The 21,860-nt window shown below is 36.9% G+C and overlaps 1 protein-coding gene across 9 annotated transcripts in view; it reads left to right on the forward strand.

The window, feature by feature from the left end:
- Positions 1-21,860, forward strand: part of LOC117402906 (ras and Rab interactor 2-like) — a 92,014-nt gene that overhangs the window by 46,119 nt on the left and 24,035 nt on the right. For 4 of the 9 annotated variants that reach the window (XM_034004533.3, XM_034004535.3, XM_034004536.3 and 1 more), the window contains 5 exons: positions 6,405-6,505; positions 11,954-12,152; positions 13,350-13,461; positions 16,010-16,082; positions 18,531-18,622. In XM_034004533.3, coding sequence (XP_033860424.3) covers positions 6,405-6,505; positions 11,954-12,152; positions 13,350-13,461; positions 16,010-16,082; positions 18,531-18,622 — 577 coding nt within the window. Of the gene's footprint in view, positions 1-6,401; positions 6,506-11,953; positions 12,153-13,349; positions 13,462-16,009; positions 16,083-18,530; positions 18,623-21,860 lie in introns of all 9 variants that reach the window. The other 5 variants (XM_034004530.3, XM_034004531.3, XM_034004532.3 and 2 more) reach the window with 3 other exon arrangements.

Below are 21,860 nucleotides of genomic sequence, written 5' to 3' on the forward strand. Positions count from 1 at the left end.
TAGAGACACGACTGGAGTTTTTGACTTCTTAGAATTGTAGGAGCATTAAATACTGTCCTACCATTTTCACAGTGTTCACTTTGGAGGGGTGGGGGAGACCCTCTGATTCTGTTCATGCACTGTGAAGGATGTATCTACACTTACAATTTTAGGTATATCCAGAGAATCAGTCGACAAATTGGGATGAAACTTGGCATGGACATTCATCATTATACCAAGACCTTGAGGGTATTACAGTCTAGCTCATGGTACTTAATGTAACTTATTATTCATGAGGCCTGGCTTGTGTTTGGGTAGATCACACCTTGGTGGGAAAGTGTTATTTATTTCTTATGTCTGTTTTAATGAGCTACAAACCAGTCACTCTAAATGCAGTACCTCGACTCTTTTAAAATTGCGAAACGCAATGAATAAACATTGAAGACAACTCTTATTTGTTCATTTCTTTCCTTCTGTTGCACTAAATCTTAAATGCATGTCCTTGCAACTACTGTAGTAAGATGCCATTTGCATAGCAGTAAAATGTATCAAAGGTGAACACATTGCACCACCATGGTTGTTTCATATCACTACATTGTTGGTGTTTGAGAATCTTCTGTGGAGAATGGAGATGGTGGATAAGCGGCTAGCCGTGATCTTCATAAAATCTGAACTTTAAGATCTACAGAAAATAAATAATCAAACAAACCAGAGGCTGCTTTATATTTGAGATAGCTGTCTTACCTGTCAGATGGAGGGAGATTATTTTAATAAGCTCCCAGGGCAGACGTCTATAGCCACATGACTGTTTCATTCAGAATATTTCCTGCAGATCTAAGTGGTTATTATAAGACAATGTTGCTTTGTAATCCTTGCTTAGCATCAACTTCCAAGGAGATAAATAGAGTTACAAAGCCAGTACAGTGTTATACTGTAGTTTGTAGGAAGTTATTTAACCCATACCTCTTTGTCAGACCATACTTTAAAATATATAGTTGAAGGTGCATTTTGAGACGGATAAGAAATAGTCACCACATAAACGCATACAAAAAGCTAACTTATTAAATAGTACAGTACAGGGCATGTCATGACTTTGAGATGTACACTGAAGACACTGTATACTGTTGTCTAAAAGCACTGCCTGGGTCTTGTTCAGGCAATTGGAATGCTGTGCTAACCTGATACATTTTTTAACTGGAAGTGGCATGCTCTTTTTTTTTCATGTAACAAAAAAGGTAAACGTGGTCTAATTTGATAGTGGCACCATATGTGTGAATTAATTCATGTTATAGTAGATCAAAAACGGTAATAAAAACATTTTGTAAAGAGGATTCTGTTCTGTTCCAATTGTAAAGGTGTTGTCTGGTGGGACATCATTTTTCTACCGGTATTGAAATAAAAAAATAAAAAAAATAATAATAATAATAATAAATCTGATTTCTACCTTGAAACGTTAAGAAGAAAAACATAAAACATGGCCATAAGACCAGCCAGCCCTTCCGCCCAGCGAGGCGACTCACTTCAGCTGCTCTGGTGTGCTTTCTAGGGCCTTTAAATATACTACATAAGGGTTATGACACAATATTACATGAATAACGAATATCCACCTTGCAGAAATGACTTCCAAAATATTTACCAAATGAAATGCAACCCAATTGTTTCATTGCTCTCCAGAATATACTGTAAGAAATACCACATTCCCCATTACTGAGAAAAAAAATTCTATACAGTACTGTGCAAAAGTTTGACAGGTGTGAAAAAATGCAGTAAAGTAAGAATGCTTTCAAAAATAGACATGTTAATAGTTTATATTTATCAATTAACAAAATGCAAAGTGAGTGAACAGAAGAAAAATCTACATCAAATCAATATTTGGTGTGACCACCCTTTGCCTTCAAAACAGCATCAATTATTCTAGGTACACTTGCACACAGTTTTTGAAGGAACTCGGCAGGTAGGTTGGCCCAAACATCTTGGAGAACTAACCACAGTTCTTCTGTGGATTTAGGCAGCCTCAGTTGCTTCTCTCTCTTCATGTAATCCCAGACAGACTTGATGATGTTGAGATCAGGGCTCTGTGGGGGTCATACCATCACTTCCAGGACTCCTTGTTCTTCTTTACGCTGAAGATAGTTCTTAATGACTTTCGCTGTATGTCTGGGGTCGTTGTCATGCTGCAGAATAAATTTGGGGCCAATCAGATGCCTCCCTGATGGTATTGCATGATGGATAAGTATCTGCCTGTACTTCTCAGCATTGAGGAGACCATTAATTCTGACCAAATCCCCAACTCCATTTGCAGAAATGCAGCCCCAAACTTGCAAGGAACCTCCACCATGCTTCACAGTTGCCTGCAGACACTCATTCGTGTACCGCTCTCCAGCCCTTCGGCGAACAAACTGCCTTCTGCTACAGCCAAATATTTCACATTTTGACTCATCAGTCCAGAACACCTGCTGCCATTTTTCTGCACCCCAGTTCCTGTGTTTTTGTGCATAGTTGAGTCGCTTGGCCTTGTTTCCACGTCGGAGGTATGGCTTTTTGGCCGCAAGTCTTCCATGAAGGCCACTTCTGACCAGACTTCTCCAGACAGTAGATGGTTGTACCAGGGTCCCACTGTTTTCTGCCAATTCTGAGCTGATGGCACTGCTGGACATCTTCCGATTGCGAAGGGAAGTAAGCATGATGTGTCTTTCATCTGCTGCAGTAAGTTTCCATGGCCGACCACTGCGTCTACGGTCCTCAACGTTGCCCGTTTCTTTGTGCTTTCTTCAAAAGAGCTTGGACAGCACATCTGGAAACCCCTGTCTGCCTTGAAATTTCTGCCTGGGAGAGACCTTCCTGATGCAGTATAAATACCTTGTGTCCTGTTTCTGTGCTCAGTCTTGCCATGGTGTATGACTTTTGACAGTAAACTGTCCGGCAACCTCACCTTGTTAGCTGAGTTTGGCTGTTCCTCACCCAGTTTTATTCCTCCTTCACAGCTGTTTCTGTTTCAGTTAATGATTGTGTTTCAACCTACATATTGAATTAATGATCATTAGCACCTGTTTGGTATAATTAAAAAAAAAAATTATAAAATCCCTGATTTTGTGCAAGTGTACCTAGATGCTGTTTTGAAGGCAAAGGGTGGTCACACCAAATATGGATTTGATTTAGATTTTTCTTCTGTTCACGCACTTTGCATTTAGTTAATTGATAAATAGAATCTATTAACATGTCTATTTTTGAAAGCATTCTTACTTTACAGCATTTTTTCACACCTGCCTAAAACTTTTGCACAGTACTGTATATATATATATATATATATATATATATATATATATATATATATATATATATATATATATAATATATATATATATATATATATATATATTATATATATATATATATATAAATGTGTGTGTATATAATTGTTTATTTGGCAGACACCTTTATCCAAGGCGACTTACAGAGACTAGGGTGTGTGAACTATGCATCAGCTGCAGAGTCATTTACAACTACGTATCACCCGAAAGACGGAGCACAAGGAGGTTAAGTGACTTGCTCAGGGTCACACAATGAGTCAGTGGCTGAAGCGGGGACCTCCTGGTTACAAGCCCTTTTCTTTAACCACTAGACCACACAGCCTCATTCATATATATATATCTGGCTCTTTGAGCTAACATATATATATAATGCTCAAACAGCGAGCTGCCCAATGTTTCAATATGTTGTACATAGCTTTCTCAAAAACATTGGAGGTATTTTGGTAGGATAAGTTTTTGCTCAAAGAGCCAACTTCCCAGCGTTTCGGTATGTTTAACATATTAAGTAAGTAACCAAATGTATTTATACCTTATTTTGGCTCTCTTTTATTCATTTATTTGTATTTGAATGGTTTAATCTAGGTAATCATAAAGGATGCCAGTCATACCATAAACACCACACCATACCTGCACACTGCACTGATACAGATGAGAAAACCAGCCCAGAGGAATTCTATGTGACCACAATGTCATTTTTTGGCTTGTTGTAATATGAGATCTTGAGGTGATGTCACTACTCCCTCCACGCTTTAACTACCTCGTCCACGTATTTCATAAAAACAGGGTAGTAGCTGCAAAGGTTTGAAAAATATCGACAATATGATTGCAGAAATAACCGATATCCTAATCAGCACTTCACCATATTAGATCACACGGAACTGCTGCCCTCTGGTTCCTGGAAATGTCAAGTTTTATTCAGTTCTTTTCAGTGCCAGATTACAGTAATTGCCTGATAGTGTAATCCATTTAAAGCCCTTACCGGTAACCACCCTTATTGTATCTACATTGATATCTGGTGACATATCCTGATAGAAAATACCTGTGTGCGTACGTGTTATGACTCCAGCTTAGCTTACAAACTGGTGATAACAGGAATTAGATTTTATAACCTTTTTAGGCAGTCGCATGCTTAGGCAGAGGCCGCTTGTGAATAGTACTGTATCAGACTGAAGTCCTTCATCTAACTACAGGTCATGGAGCCACAGACAGAAGATATTCCATTGTGACTGTTCAGATATAACCATGTACAGCATTGGGATGTAGCACACATACCAAAATGCTTGGGTGGTCTTTCCCATAAATGTACTGGGTACAATGTGAATCATGTTTTAAAATATCATTATTATTATTATTATTATTATTATTATTATTATTATTATTATTATTATTATTATTAATAGTGACAACGTAATATGATGGTTAAAAAAAGAACCATAAGAAATGTTCTTGTTACATTTTGCTATGTGTTTACTATGGGAAACTTTCATAAGGATTAGCTGTGGAGTTCTCTTCGCTAAACAGCTTCTCCCCAAAATGACAGATAACCGCTGCCATCTACTGTGCCTTGCCAGTACTACAACAACATTTTAAAACAATTGGAGAGTAGCCAGATAACAGGAAGATAGCAGCAAATAAAACAAAATCATTTTGAAGGCTGCTTGAATACAGTTGTTAGAATGGGTATAGTCATGTAATGAAACTGCCTTACAATGACAAGTAATCTTTAACAGTACATGTGTGAGGATCACAAGCTGAAATATGACCTCATCGATTCAGAGCTGGTTTACTAAGTATAAATACAGAATTTATACCTGTCGAATAATGTTACTTTAACATAGGGAATTACATACTGCTTTGTAATATAAAATTGAACATTTAGACAAATCTAACATGAATACTTACAGACTATTATGGCTTCTGGTAGACTTTTGCGATATAATTTTGTAATGTCTTTGTTTACATGATGCTAAATAAAAGATCTAAATTATGTTCATATAGTTTTGTTTTATTTTATTTTATTTTATTTTCTCAATCCTAAAATTATTGTCCATAGCTGTATATGCATAAATATCTTGAGTGTCTGAGTTGTATGAAGTCTAGTTTTTTGTGGGTGTAATGACCTTATCTCAACAATGGATAGAGACTTGGAAGCATTGGTGCTTACTGACTAACAACTAACATTAATAATCCAGATTCATATTTGAAAATACACAAAGGACAGATAGATTTACCAATTACAGTATGCTGAACCTACAGAAGTTTATTTTCTGGCATTAGTGTAGTAAATCCAGTGCTAAAGTGTTGTCCTCCTTTCTATATCAGTTCAGTGTTCTGTGGGGTATGCGGTGGTGATGTTCACGGAGGTTTAATGGCTCCAATACTTTGTTTAAATGCTTGTTTTGGGGTTTTTTTAGGGCATTTCCAAAGTTCTCATTCTTTTTGGCAATGGCATCTGCTTCTATAACCAGAGCTTTTTGTCAAGGAAGTGTTTAACAGTAAATTCATTACAAAAATAAAATAAACAGAAAACAGCTTTCTGTTTGGACAGATTCAGAACCACAGCTGGAAAGCTTTATGACTTTTCTGGCATAACGTTGTGCATCAGTTACAGTTGTCAAGAGGGTGGCTTCTAGGTGTAATTTATGTACATTAACATTTACCGCACATTTAGAATCACACATACATCCTGTTTCTCAAATTTGTATGTAAATTAATAAATATTAATGTTAAGGTTATATTCAAGTGGTATGGATACATTTTAGTTAAGGAACTTTGCTTGACGCGTGTTATTGGAAGTGTTTTGTGTTTCTTGACTATTATTTAGAGGGGTTAACCAGTGTTTACAAAGTCTGTATATAGTGGGAGGTAAAAGCCTGACTGGATTGTAACAGCACTTTTATACTGGGGTTTAAATTGGAGCCCTGGTCCTTGCAGTGCTTTTGACTTTTTTTTTTTTTTCTTTTTTTTTAAACAAACGGGAAGTCCTTGCGGACGACAATCTCAGGATGTTGGCAATCGCCACGTTCCTAGGAAAGTGACTAACAGCGTCCAGGCTTTTGATTCCTATACACCGTCCCTCATAACATTGCTGTGTGTTTTGTGTTCTTCAAGCAGCTGATCAACACCTTTGCCTCGGAGATTGGAGAGCTGAAGCAGGAGATGGTACAGACGGGCCTTGTAGCCGACAGAGACCCTGAAACTCCAGACATGCAGAGGTAAGTCACTTCTTCCATCTTCTCTCTCTGCAGGCAAACAGCAAGACACCTAAGCCTCACCGTGCCAGCTTCCCAGCCGCATGGGAAACAGTATGATTGGCTGTGGGGAGCGGAGCATGTTATTTATGTGAGGAAGATTTGTACATACTAACAAGTTGGTTCCCGTGGTTTTATTGACTAGAGCTTTGCAGTATCTACAAGTCTAATGCAGTTCTTTTTAATGCAGGCAGGAGTGTTAGCTGCTGTAAGCTGGTTATGCCCACCGGATATTCAGTATGGATCTGTTTTTAGGCATGTACCAAAAATGCGTCAATATTGAACTTCAGCTTATTAAATCTGGCCTGCTTTTTCTTAAAATAAAATAATTATAAATATGGAATATTTATTTTAATGATCTGTCTGAGGTATTGGATATTTATTGTAATTATCTATCTGAGGTATTCATTATCAAACAGTTCTCTAGTTCATGCTTGCTTATAGTGGTTTGCATTAAATTTAAACTGAGACCTGAATTCATCTAAGTCCCGATTACACTGTGGATAAACTGGAAGCTGCATGGGCGATGTGCTTAGTAAAAGAAAAGGTTATTTTTTTTTTCCTATCTGGATCAGTTTATAACACGGTTTACCTGTGTACTTGATGTTTTTGATAAGTGCTAAATCTGACGCTTCCAGACCTTGCTCTTTCCCCTCACCAGCAGTTGCCAAAAGGGTTTTCCTTTTGCTTCGTAATTAAACAGCAGGAAATACTATGAGAAACGGTTCATTAGTAGAACTGTGAGAATGAAGTGCTATTGCCCCTTCAGTATGGCATAAATAAACAAGATCAGGGCAGAAGGTTTTACTATGAAGGCGTGAGTGTCCTGCTTACATGAAATCCATCACTATCCACCACGTTAATTAAATAAATATGTATACAGGATAAAACCAGTACTTGGGATTTCTCTGGCTTGAATAGACCTATACTTAATTAACTTACATTGTGCACTTCCTAAGTTGGTCCATAATTGTGAATGGGCCAGGTCCTGAACTGTTATTAAAATAAATGAAAAATAATGTAATTGTATGTAAAAATAATGTGATATATTTGTAACTATTGTAAGTCACCCTGGATAAGGGCGTCTGCTAAAAAATAAAAAAATAAAATTCATTAATAAATAAATAAATTATTAGCTGACATTTTATGCTGATATTTTGTGATCATGAATATCAATGTTTAATTACAGTTTCTCATCAGTCTAATTGGTGGTTTGCAAACATCTATTGTTGATCTAATAAGAAAGAAAAGTGGATTCAACAGAATAAATGACAGTGAATAAAGTATTTTGAATAAGCAGCAATCTACTTCTATCGACTAGGTCAATTGAAGCCTGAATGTCTTTATGTTGAAATGTTGAGAAGTAATCATTGTCAACCACAATTAGGTTCTGGTTATGTAAAAATGATGTTATAAGTACACTGAGTGCTGTAGATACTTATTTCCTTAAATTTACACGATTATGTTGTTAAAGGAACTACTACATGCTGAGGCGACCACAATTAGGTTTCAGTTATGTAAAAATGATGTCACAAGTACACTGATTGAGTGCTCTAGATCCGTATTTCTTTAAATTTAGATGATTATGTTGTTAAAGGAACTACTACATGCTGAGGTGTGCATTTCTTGACCTCAACATATTCCTTTACTTGGAAACTGCATGAATTAAGGAAAAGGAAACCTTTGTGGCTGCCACTGGGCAGACTTCAGCAGAAATGGACTCTTGTACGTCATCTAACACTCACACGAGACAGACATTATGTCATGTAGGCATTAACCTGTTTTTTTAGGAATTAGCCTGTTTTCCAAATATGAAACCAGTTACTAAATAAAATATAAATGCTGTACTGGATAGAAAGGTGGTTGTAATCTTTAAATATGTCATATTCCTGAGATACTGCTTATGTCTACCATTTATAAAAAATAAAAAAAAAACTTGAGGTACAAATTACAAAGTGTGTAGACCTCAGTTACACCATGGGCTTTTTATATGCACTATTGAGGAGGCTGCAGAGTTGAAATGTATTTTTTTTCTTCATTTCGTTGCTGTTCTTATTCCCATATGTACCATTGCAAAGTTACTGAAAATGTGCACTTGATCAAACGCCCAAAATAGCATTTCTTTAATAACAGCAAAATATTTGCTAAGTAGAAGTAATCACATTACTTTGAAAAAAAAAAAAAAGATATTTATATATATATTATGAAATCCTGTGATCTTGCGCAAGCAACCCCCAACCCAAACAGGAGGCGAGTAGGAGATGAAAGAGGAAACTGAAAGGAGATTATGTTCTTGGCGACATCAAGCCTGTTTCTGTACTCTGAACAGTATTTAGAAAACCCTGCCATAACACTGTCAGTGAGTGCATTGTGGAAAACATTGACTCACCCCAGTGGTGTTTTGTCCTTTCCTACTTGCCCTTGATTGATTTGGGACCATTCCTCAATTTAGCAGTGTCTGCACCTACCAGCCAGGTGCTGTCAGTTCTCTCTTATTTATTGTGACTGAATATTTCTTTGAACAGGGAGATGCAGCTTTGCAGCTACAGTATGAGTATATATACATTTACAGTAAATGGTCCTGTGTTTATAGGATAGGACTAATATCATAGGTTCAGTTCAGCAGGTCTTTATGTTTAATACAGAAGAGTAGCAAATTAAGTCCTAGTTTGTCTTTGCAAAGTAGATTGCAATGGGATTAACAAGACTAATCTGGCTGCAGTGGAGATAAGGGCATTTTTGGCTTCTTTTAAAGTTAAATAATCCCATAATCCTCCCTTGGCATTGCCCGCAGACTGTGGAATGTGTTGCCTGTTTCATCTGTGGGAATCCGTAGACTTGCAGTATGTTATAGCTATTACAGGCTTCCCGTGAGGTCACAGCTGATATTTCATTGCCTGTTATGACTCTAATGCCTTGCTGGTTATCATTTAAGGATTTGTTTTTGTGTTTTATGTGCAACTTTAGATCACATTTCACAATACATTTCTTTATCTAAGTGTTTACTCCATTTCACATGTACATGGTTTTATGTTTGGCTGACATGCTACGCATCTGCTTTGATCTTGGGGAATGCTAACAGCCTGCCAGCATAAAGAGGTTCTTCCCTGTTCTTGTCTGGGAGCATTGCTTATCAAGGCATCCCAGGACTCCAGACAATGTACCTTTCTGGAAGCATGCAGACATATACTAGTAGCACTTCAGTGTTTTATCAGACAGGGGAAAGGCCTGCATTGGCACCTTCTACAGTGTTTCAGACAGTGCCAAAATAAAGGCGAAGATAAAGGCATCATGCCAAGTTCGAATAGGGAAAAGATGTAAATTACATTTTGCATGAACACTAGGAACAAGAAGTCATTCCCTGGGCAGTTTAAGTTGTTGACGGTGAGAAAAAGAGACGGTACAAAGCTGCTCGTCAAACCCATCCCGTTGCCCACCATGTGATGTTAATATGAAAAAGGTAACGGGATCTTGTCCAATGACACTGTTGATGGTGCTTTTACTGTACTCTCAAATCAGTGGTAATAGCATACATGTGGGATAGAATTGCACACCATAGTTTTGAAATAAAACATTACTTTAAAGGTTATCGTAATCTCACTGACTGGTGAAAATTCCCTTTTCTCCCACTCATCAATATGCTGTATTCCAGAGAAGTTGTGATTCAGAGCACAGAGTATTAGGTAGAGAAAGTGTAGATTAGATACCTGTGGACTTGAGCGATGACTACAATATACCTTTAGAGAAGTCAGTGAATCACTAGCATGCATGCCATACAATGTTATCTGAATCACATCTTTTAGATTGGAAATGACATGCTTCAGTTCTTCAAACACTAAACCACTGAAGGAACGTAACTTACTGTTGACTTGACTGTAGGTTAAACATAAATAATGAATGGGGAGGGGGGGGGGGGGGTATTATGAACTATAAACTTTGCAGACACAGTTGGGTGCATAATAATACACTTTGTATCATTAAACATTAAAACAATAACTTGTTCCACCTGAAAAACAAAACAAAAAAACTCTAAATGTTTAGTCAGAAGAAGGTTAATCTGTGACATACAGCTTTCAGTTAAATGTGAATAATAAAAGTATTGCCAAGGTATGTTATTCTCTTTTCGTACCCGTTCCCAAACACTATTTAACATGTTTGACATTACAGGTTATTAATAAGAATTACTGATGTTGTTCCTCTTGGTTTCACATTCCATAGTTAATTTGAAGAGCAGCATAAATGTGGTTTAAGATTTCTTCAGTTCATTACATGGCAGGTTTTTATTACTATTATTATTATTTATTTCTTAGCAGACGCCCTTATCCAGGGCGACTTACAATTGTTACAAGATAACACATTATTTTTACATACAATTATCAATTTATACAGTTGGGTTTTTTACTGGAGCAATCTAGGTAAAGTACCTTGCTCAAGGGTACAACAGCAGTGTCCTCGACCGGGGATTGAACCCATGACCCTCCGGTCAAGAGTCCAGAGCCCTAACCACTATTCCACACTGCTGCCCTCTTGAAATATCGCATTTTGATTTATATATTTATGTATGTATTGTTTGTTTTTTAAAAGAAAGCTGTAATAAACAAACTTAAAGGAAGATACGTCAGTACAGCCATTTCTGCATATGCTTTCCACTTACACACACAAACACACAGAATCATTTTGAGATTGACTTCCCCCCCAAGAGGAAGGATTTGGATTTGGAACTGTGCTGGAGTTTTTCTTTAACTTGTGCAACAAAAAAAAAATGTTTCCATGTCCTTTTTAATACAGAATATTGCATCATGTATTTGTACAGCAAGAGAAAACCAAAAAACACAATGGTTGTTTTTGATCAACAGAGAGACAGCTATAAAACACAGTCTTTTACAGGAAATACCTGAGGGGGGAGACATTCTCTCTAAAGTGTTTGCTATTGGCATTCAGACTGGCATAACCATGGCTAAGGATTGAGTAAAAATGCTAAAATCATTGGAGCCCGGGGGCAACCAGGACGAAGGACTTATTTTATTAATGTTGTATTAAAAAAAGAAATAACACGTGTGTACAGAAGTGCTTGACTTCTTTAAATTATGGCACTAACCGTTTACCTCCTTTTCCACTACTTTGCCAAAAGTTTAGAGTTTTATATAGGTTGTGTTCCACTGAATCCTAAATGGACTGTTTTGTTTTTGTCTAGTTAAGTACAGACAACAATGTAGTTTCATTGCATCTTGAAATATCGCATTTTGATTTATATATTTATGTATGTATTGTTTGTTTCATTATTCAAAGGTGAAAAGAAAATAATATAGCATGTTTATTGATAAAGCTGACTAAAGTTTATGAATCTATGCAGCTCTTGCCTTTTCTAATAGGCAGCCCTGATTATAATAAGCTCTGCTTGATCTCTCGTAGCAGCAGCTTAGAGGAAGATGTCAGCAGTCTGTACCTGCAGGAGAAGGATACAAAGAGCAGTGCCCGAGACTCAGGCTACGACTCTCTGAAGAGGAAACTCAGCATCCTGGATCGGCTCATCCTGGCCCATCCGGTGTGGCTGCTGCTCACTTTGAGTGACGACGAGACACACCGAATCCTGCAGCAACAGCAGCCTGGGGTGAGAGCCATATTTAAAACACTTCACAGGGATGGAAAGAAGACTCCCATGTTAAAACCTGGAACGGGTGAAACAGCTGTGCAATTATTTCCATCCCTGCTTCACACACCAGTGAGATTGGGGTTAACTCCACGGATGATGGTTTTTAAGTTTTTCTTTGAATTTGGTCTTGAAAATATTTCTATTATCCTTTTAAATTGTTTATATTGTTTACTGTTTTTTTTTGGCCCACAATATGCCATTTTAATTCAATTGGAAGACCATTATTGTTGCACTGAGATGCTCCTAAGTGAAATCTGCTGTATCCTGGCAAACCCTTTGAGTAAAAGTTTAGGTGATTTTTGACCCATGATGTGTGACTTAAAATATACAAAAGCAATTAGTGTTAGGTTTACATATATATCACAGCCACAGGGGACAACACAAGCTACAGCAAATTAATATGAACTGTACAGGGTGATCAAACATACAGGTCTCTAACATTAGTAAAAAAAAAAAAAAAAAAAACATGCCACGTATAAAACAAATGCATACCATGTATTATAGTCAAGTAAGTGAAGTACTACAAGTCTGATCCTTTATTACAGTATATGTTTGTAACTCACATACTACCAACTATGGCTAGAGTATGTGTGCTTGACTTCTCTCATTGTCAGTTTCAGTCTTTTGTCTTTTAAGGGAATGTCCTATTTTTTTAGACACAGTGGGGATTTATTAAGCAGTATCATCACTCCACCCCTACTCATGTCATCAAACATCCTGTTCTTGCCTCTGGCACAAGAAATGAAAAACCTGCACCTGCAATAGAAAGGAACAATTATGCATTCCTCTCACAGAGAGACAGATCATATCATCTGTAGCTTTAGGTAAAAAGTAATTGAAGTAAATATTCCTAAAGTGGGCCTCCTTGTAGACTATTTCTGTTCTGTATACCTTCTGAAGTAATTAACAGAGAACAGAAAAATGTGGAATTTAGTTCTGGGCTTAGAAACCCACAGTACCTGTCAGCTAGTACGAGTAGCCTTAAGTGGCGGGAAATCTTAAATTGAGGTATAGCATAACCTGCACAAGCTTCTGCTTAACAAGTGGGCAGACGGTAGCTTTGAAGGACCTACCCTACCTGTAGCAGTTCTGTCTAGCCCCTGCAGGAGTTGTTTGCACCACATTCCAGTGAGCTCACTGTCTTTCCCCTCTTAGATCTTCCTGGTGAGGAAATCAGCTAAGCTACAAAAGAAGGTTATATCCTTGCGCCTTGGCACTGAGTTCGGACCCTCCATCAGAGACTTCCCAATAAAGGAGAGCCAGTACAGTGAGTACCCCCTCTAGTAAATTAGCTACAGTTATTTATGCTGTGTTTATTGATAGCTCTTTTAAATATTATTATTAGTGGTGTTGTATTCAATTGGAACTGTTACAATTGTTTTAAAGAGGTTGCCTTTAGGAATTCAAAGTGTATATATGATACTGTGGCGGGGGAGAGTTGTGCTGAGTATCGGGTGCTTTCATGATTCTGGGGGGGGGGGCAGGCATGGCGTTGATGTTGACACATTGAGGTTTAGCGAGAGTGTGTTGCTCAGACCTCTTTGATTGGTTTATTTAGCAGATTTAGCAGATGCCTTTATCCAAGGTGACTTACAGAGACTAGGGTGTGTGAACTATGAATCAGCTGCAGAGTCACTTACAACTACGTCTCACCCGAAAGACGGAGCACAAGGAAGTTAAGTGACTTGAGTCAGTGGCTGAGGTGGGATTTGAACCGGGGACCTCCTGGTTACAAGCCCTTTTCTTTAACCACTGGACCACACAGCCTCCTATGAGTCTTGGGGAGACAATCGACCTTGAGTTGCCCGTGGCAGGGATACCATCCAGCGGAAGCTCTGGCCGGAGAGCTCAATTTAACACAGACAGCGAAAGTCTACGGACCAGAAAAAAAATAGAAAGAAAGAAAACAACATCCGGTGCCTGATAAAGCAGCAGGCGGCAGCAGAGACTACATAAAGGCAGAGGAAGACAGTCGCTCGATTTTGAGTTTGTTTACATTCCCATACTGGTAAAAATACAGTCCCTGGGACGTTATCTATTTGAGCTCAGGGGGACCTGGGCAACGCCATAAAAGTGAACTGAGGGAACAGAACAGTGTCCTGGCAGGCTAGCGGAGGCTGCAGACCCTGCTTAAAACAGCACTTTTCTTTGTAGTTTTATTTACAGTGTTTGTTTTCCCTTTCTATTTCTCCTTTTGATTATGAACTATTGTTTCTACACATACAGTACCTCGGGGCGATACCATTGCTGGTAGCAACTCTAAGAGTGTCAAATAGTTCCACACCTTGTGAATAATAAATCCTGTGCACCTGTGTGGTGTCTCACCCACACCCTCTCACAGATACCAAGAGATTGTAGGTTAAACCGTATAATCAGTTTTTAGATACCATTTAACATTTAAAATACTGTAATCCAATCTGTATATTACCCACAACCGAACACGTACTGTATACAACTCTACATATGCAACAATCCAGACCTGAACTGATTTGTACCTATACCAACACCTTTACAGTATTTTAATATCATACAGCTGGTGAACCAAGACAGGTGGGTCTAGTCTACTGTGGTCAAACTTTCTTTGAATTCCTTACAAAAAACCATTCTGAACTGCATAGTCTTATTTCACCAAAAGGAAACTAGCAACTGAAAAATGATGTTCTGTCATAAATAATATTCTTCTAAAATAAAAAATACCAATGGTTAACAAAATGTCGGATTTGTAAAACTTAACCCTGCTTCTTATGATATAGGGATAAACTGTTTTATGTACCAGTAATATAAGAGACTAGGAGGTCAAGTGTAGATGATAACAGATATGTTTTATTCTCTCCCCCTGTCTGGAGAGAGTTACTGAACCAAGGGTCAGCCAGGTTATTTTCATTATACCAGAAACTACTGTGTAGTAAATCACATTTCTAAAAATAAATAAACTAGTATGTTAGACACACACACCAGACATCTGTACACTGTGTTATGTCTTATAACCAGCACCATACATTTTAATTGCAAAACAACCCCACTGGTTTCATAAATAAATATATGCTGCTGTGGGAAACACTTGATTACAAAGAATGTTCAAGTTTTAGGACATGTCAATTATCAAATGTCCTTTATATGGAACATCTATGGACCTCATATCCTGAATAGCAAAGTCTATAGTGTATTACTCTTTTTGCTAGGGTGAAGCAACAATTATTGTGTTCTTGGTTACAGAACTGGGTGCAGATTTAAGAACAAAAATCATGATTAAGAGAGTTTTCCATTCAGGTGACGCTTGAAGCATGTTCGTGGTGAAGTGTGTGGGCAATTACATTGCCTACTCTACAGATCAACTGAAAGGACTAAGCTAAAACATCCAGTATCTATTTACAGCCTACGTGATCTTAGCAGAATCAAGGCTTGTTGCCAGAACTAAATGCACTGGTCACCTCAAGGTTATTTGCTGTTTTAAGTCAGGAATACATTTATTTTTTAGTGTGCCGAGCAGTGTTCTATTGGTGGGTGTGGGTTAATGTTTCACTAAAGTTGTTAGCTAATACAGATTTACAGGGTTGTATTCTTTAAAACTTTTCTTTTAATTCAGCAAGCAGGCATTACTAACAGATTACCAATTCTTCTACCAGTGCTATTTTTGCTCTCAGCAGGCAGTCTGCACAAATGTTTTTCATTATGAGGGAGCCTTTTGCTTCTCCTGTGTCAAAACAAGCTTTTCATTTGAACTGAAACATGTTGGTTCCATTTCAAAAAAAGCTCAGTTGGACTTGTGCAATATTTATGTTGACTTCACTTTTGTTTTTATTTTCTTTCTGTAGCCTTTTCTCTGGAAGGATCTGGTATCAGTTTTGCGGATTTGTTTAGACTCATTGCTTTCTACTGCATCAGCAGGTAAGGCAGAAAAACAATGTTATTGATGCACATTTTAAACATAAATGCACAATTGTGATATGCATGGACCTTAAACATTAACATTAGAACTGGAATAAATATTGTTCAGTAAAACAGGCCAACAAAACTATGTGACTGTGTCTATGTTACCTTGCACTAGAGGCACTTTTGTGTCTGTTGTAGTTTGCTTTAATGTTCTTTTCTTGTATTATGTTAATGTTCTTTTTTGTATTATATAGTTGTAGGGAAAAGTGTGGTTGGTGGATATCATGGTAGCAACTAGTTAATGTAATTGGATGTGTTTTTTTATGATTTATATTTTTTATATTGATTTCTGTAACCTCCGATGTAATCGGTTAATAAGCACAGGGTATTCAGTAGTAACTGAGAGCTACTTTGCAGTCCAACTTTTTTTTCAGCAGTGTGTTCTAGTAGTGGTACAGTAAAGTAAGCATTAATAATCAGTAAGGATACGATTTTGGCCCGTTGATTTTTTTGTACATTTGACGGGCGAGTTGCGGAAAAAAAACAAGAATTCACGGAAAGGTCGCTAAATAATGTAGGTTTAGCTACATCAACATACACAAGAGCTTTTAAATAGTACACCAAAACCAATAATATAAAGACTATTGCTTTTGATTGCTGGCAAGTTTAAATGTTACTTTAGAGTACAGAACTTAGTTAAAAGTCTTTCACACCAGCGTATTTCTTTTTTTAAGAATAAGATGAAGGTTTTCACACTGGCCGCGTAGCGAAACATACGGTGTCTGAAATAAACTATTTATCTGTCCGGCGTAAATTGTTTTAACATAAAGTCTTTCTAAATTCCAAGATTGAAATAAAGGAACACCAGCTCTTTCAGTTTGTCTTCTGAAAAAGAACGCTTCTGATATGACAGGACAAGATTATACAGCGAGTTGCTGCCCTTAGCATCAGCTGTATATGTTACTGCATTTATGTATCTGAAAGCTAATGTTTTCAAATTACGAAGACGGTCAGCGTATCGATGACTTGAACAAGTCGATGTCAATTTCCCCAGGTGGTAGAGCGCTCTGGATCGCATCGGGTGCGACCTTCACAGTGTACAAAGCAAACCAAAGAAAATCTTTTACTGTCTTTTTTGCTGATATATTTGCAACGTGGGACCATTGTCGTGGCATTTTCTGTCAAAATCGATCAATGTTCCCTTTATCCTCAGTGTGATCCAACATTTTATGTCTGTCCTCTGTTAACGGCGATTTTCATTTAATATTACGCGCCTATGCATGGTGACGTTTTATGCGCGTAATTGACCGGTTTATTATTATTATTATTATTATTATTATTATTATTATTATTATTATTATTATTATTATTATTATTATAACAATAATAATAATAATAATAATAATAATAATAATAATAATAATAATAATAATAATAATAATAATAATAAGCTTTTATTTTTATTGTTTAAAATATTGAAAAATACGGACACGAGTTTGAAAGAAACACACACACAGACACACACACTCGGCAATTACCTCGTTTTCTTTAAAAAAATGGAATAAAGGCAGCTCTACTTGAAAGCAGGCATGACATTTTTTCTTTCTCGCTATTGTTCGTATGCAGAACAAAGAACTGCTCGAAGTAGTGCTCTGAGTGATCTTTAAAAACGTGGAAGTGGGACGAGCATCAGCGTACCTCTTTGATTCCAGAACGCGTGTTAAATTAGAAAGTGTTTATTTATTTATTTATTTATTTATTAACTAAGACTTTAGTCGTTTTTTCTAATGAGTTTAGCTCCAAATACAATACTTTTGAACTAAAATGTATTGGAGCTGCACTGGCATCGAAAAAGCAAGGCTAAAATGGAAAGAAACGTCACCGCTTATAATTAAACGTCTGTCACAGGGCGGAACTCAGTTAGACTCGTGTTACAAATACTGTTTTGTATCGTACTGTTTGAAACACGTCTTGAACGGGGTAATGAAACCTCCCAGGGGGTCTCGGATATTCAGTTAATTCCCCTTCTGAAAAACAACGCCCCAGCCACCCCTATTCCCTTGCCATAGAAGACAGCATTCTCAGTGCAATATGTCCAAACCTTCTTGTTATCTTTTGCGTTCAGTAAAAACTGTAAATGTCAGTTATATTGCTTGAGGGGGAAAGTACGTTTCTTTTTATTTTGACTAAGTTGTCAAAACGAAAAATGACGGTTTTGTCTATAACTTTTTTTTATTTGTTTTTACACACACACCATAAAAAAAAAAAAAATCATTTCCTAGACATTGATCTTCAGAAAGCAGTCAAAAGCAAACAACCCTCAAGTTTAAAAGCCCTACCATAAGCAGTTTTTTTTTCAGCTGTAACTTCCTCCCCAAGTAAACAGCCTTCACTGCCAGGCAATGTTTAACTCTGTTCCCTTTCTGAGACGCCCATACTAACTGCCTCTCCTTCTCTTGGAAGGGATGTCCTGCCATTTACCTTGAGGTTACCAGAGACGATCGCAGCAGCGAAAACACAGGCAGACCTTGAAGAGGTTGCTCAGCTGGGGGTTGGTAAGTACACCTTTCTTGCTTTACTGTGGAACAGAAAATTGGTTTAAAACCTTTCAAGATCTGTACATCAAATGAATCTGTTTGTTACAGTTGTACTGTTTTCGAAGTACTGCTATGGCCAAAAGTTTTGTGTCCCCTAGAATTTTAGGATTGAGCCTAAAAATATATATATATATATATATATATATATATATGAACATAATTTAGATCTTTTATTTAACATTGTGTAATCAAAGAAACTACAAAATGATATCGCAAAAGTCTATCGGAAGCCATAATACTAGTATACAGTACTTCATGTTAGATTTATAAATGTCACATTTTTCAATTGTTGTCAGTTTATGGAAAACTACAAAGCAGTATGTAATTCAATATGTTAACATAACATTATTCAGCAGGTTTCATTCAATTTTATGAAGCAACATTAGTTAATTATATAGGGTGATGCAAAACTTTTGGCCATAGCCGTACAGTATGTTCGTTTTAAAGTTTGTTTGTTGTAGATAACTGCTCAGCCAGTTGTAATGGAATTTACTAAGGCCATTCTTTAACTTTAACTTAGTAAGAGTATCAGAATATGGGGGTACCAGTGTACTGTATGTAGGTATATAGCAATCTTCCTTGTGGATGCAGGTAATGGTGATTTATTTCTATGTGATTCAGTCAGGTTAATTAGCAGTTCTCTGTAAAAAGGGTTAATGAAGAGTTTAGTGACTCACTAAGAGGAGCTGCACTTTCCTTTGTAGTTGATTAGAGAGCAGTGAGGGATCTCATAAATCATTTCTTAATTGCACACCTGGGATGTAGCCAAAGTTGACATGCTGACATCAACAGAAATGAACTCATTGGTGCATTTTGCTGGATTAGAACACCACTGAATCCTGAAACAAGTCCTGTCAGTTTAAGTGCTTTGGGTGGGTGTGTAACCACGCGATACATTCAAATCAGTGAAATCAGATTGCAAGATTTGAAGCCAAAAAACATAATGTTCCTTTTGTATAGGTACAGCTGCTCGCATAGCAGCTGGACAACAAAAAAAAAAGTACAGTACTGTGAAAAATCAAACAGTAAAATCTGATTTGAAGTAATACTGATAGAAACGTATATAATTCTATTACAAACATTATGACAAGAAATCTTTCTTATGTTTTTGAGAAATACTTCAAGTTAAAACGTTCATCATAGACTATTGGTAGACCACCATAGCTGTGGATGAAACTTCTATTTGATATGTATCTGTTACGGCCAAAGTCTTGGATCTCTGACAACAGTGCCCGGTCAATGACGTCATAGGCACTAATTCTGGACAATGTCGTTTTCTTAACATAAATGTAGAGTACTTCAGACATTAGCCGGCCATTGTCAACAATTCCCAGTGAATCTCGGGCAATGGTGTGTGTAACTATGCCAATTTGTAGCAAATGCCTCATAACTTGGGACAATAAGAGTTTCCACCTGCTGTCTCTTATTTTCAGCAGTAAGCCTGGCCAGGCAAAACTATTTTTTAAGAAAAGGGTACACAGAAAGAAAAAAAGAGCAGATTTTACTGTTTCTCTCTGGCCCATTGTTTGGTTTTCTATGAGGAGTGTATCCATTTAAAAAAGACTTCCTGGGTCATGTGTGCGCACTTTTTGAAATGATATATATTTTCCGGGAATGGAGTTGCTTGTAAATTTTGTAATCCCAATTGGGATTAAAAATATATTCTTGGGCAACTGGATATTTATTTTGGGATGTTTTAAACAAATACTGTGTACAGCATTTTGATTTTGTGGACTTCTTTGTTTTTGTTCAATCTGACAACAGTGCCTGGTCATTGACGTCATTGGCCGACTTAACATATCCATAGACTGCCTAATATTTCGAATAAACCATGTTTATACAATTGGATCATATCAATAATAAATAATGCAGTAGTAAGTACTAACTACTAAATCACCTGCAGATAACTAAAAGTCGGCTTATTAATGGGAACCCATTGACCTTTCATTAGATAAGAGATTATTACATCCGCTGATGTAACCCCATTGAAACTCAGAATATCACCCAACACAAAAATGTAAACATATGTGGCAACTCTAAATACATACCGGTGTCCATGCTTTGCATACTGAAATGAAGAACTTTGAATGTTGATCATTTTAAAGGCTAACTTCATTGTTGGGATAGTTCACAACTGAAACATTTGTTCATTTCTCTTTCATATCTTACACTTCATGTAACGTTGCGTCATACATCTTTCCTGCTGATAGCTGCGTACATTCCTGTTACCAATGAAAGCTTGGAGACTGAAAAGGGCTGCTCGAAAGGAATCATTTTCTTCTCACTTTTCCACCTGTTTTGCAATGTGGTTTTTGTGACATTTTAATCACCACACTTACAGTAAGAAGAGGTGTCAGGCAGGCAAATGTGCTACAAGTGAGAATTTGTTTTTCAGATTGAGTAGGAACAGCTATTTCTATTTATAACTGAATTGACTCAGACATTTGGAAAACTTTTTTTTTTTCCTATACGAGGTTCTGATTAACAAAAAATCTGATATTACATGAATAATTGGAGGCAGTGACCCAACTGGCATGTACAGACATGACACCAAACATGGTTTTGCTTGTTTTAAGATAACCAGATTTATTTATTTTTATTTACAGTTTGGTATCATTTGTTCTGTATATTTATGTATCTATGTTATGTATTTATTTATCTTCTGTCTATTACCATCTTTACAGATTTTTTTTTTCTCAAAGTTTCAATATACAGTATTTACTGGAAGGCCTTAGTGTTTGTCATATAGTTCCATACTTTCCTCAAATGAAAGAGGACCCTTATTGGTGTTGGGCCACTGCATATGAATCCTATCATAGAAGACTCCCTCTTGTCAATGCACACTGGGTCATACATTAGATTGTAGTCATTAGGTTAGTGTTGGGCTCTGACAAAGGGGTGATTGTAATTACGAATGTGATAAATACATGTTGTTTAGGGGAGGTGGGCTACAGGAATATAGGCTTTTAACAAAAGTGGATCTGATTTTTCTGCCACGGTTTAGATATTGGTGTATGAACTACAGGTATACATTGTGCAGGTTCTGCTATTCATATTGTGCAGGACAATATTGCTGAAATTTTTATAAGACACACTTCATATGACTATTAAATTGCTGATGATGTTATCTGACGGAAATATGTTTATGATCAGACATTACAATTTATGTCAGATAAAATAGCATAAAGGAGGTTGT

The sequence above is a fragment of the Acipenser ruthenus genome, chromosome 5 (assembly GCF_902713425.1).
Source record: "Acipenser ruthenus chromosome 5, fAciRut3.2 maternal haplotype, whole genome shotgun sequence".
Lineage (NCBI taxonomy): Eukaryota > Metazoa > Chordata > Actinopteri > Acipenseriformes > Acipenseridae > Acipenser > Acipenser ruthenus.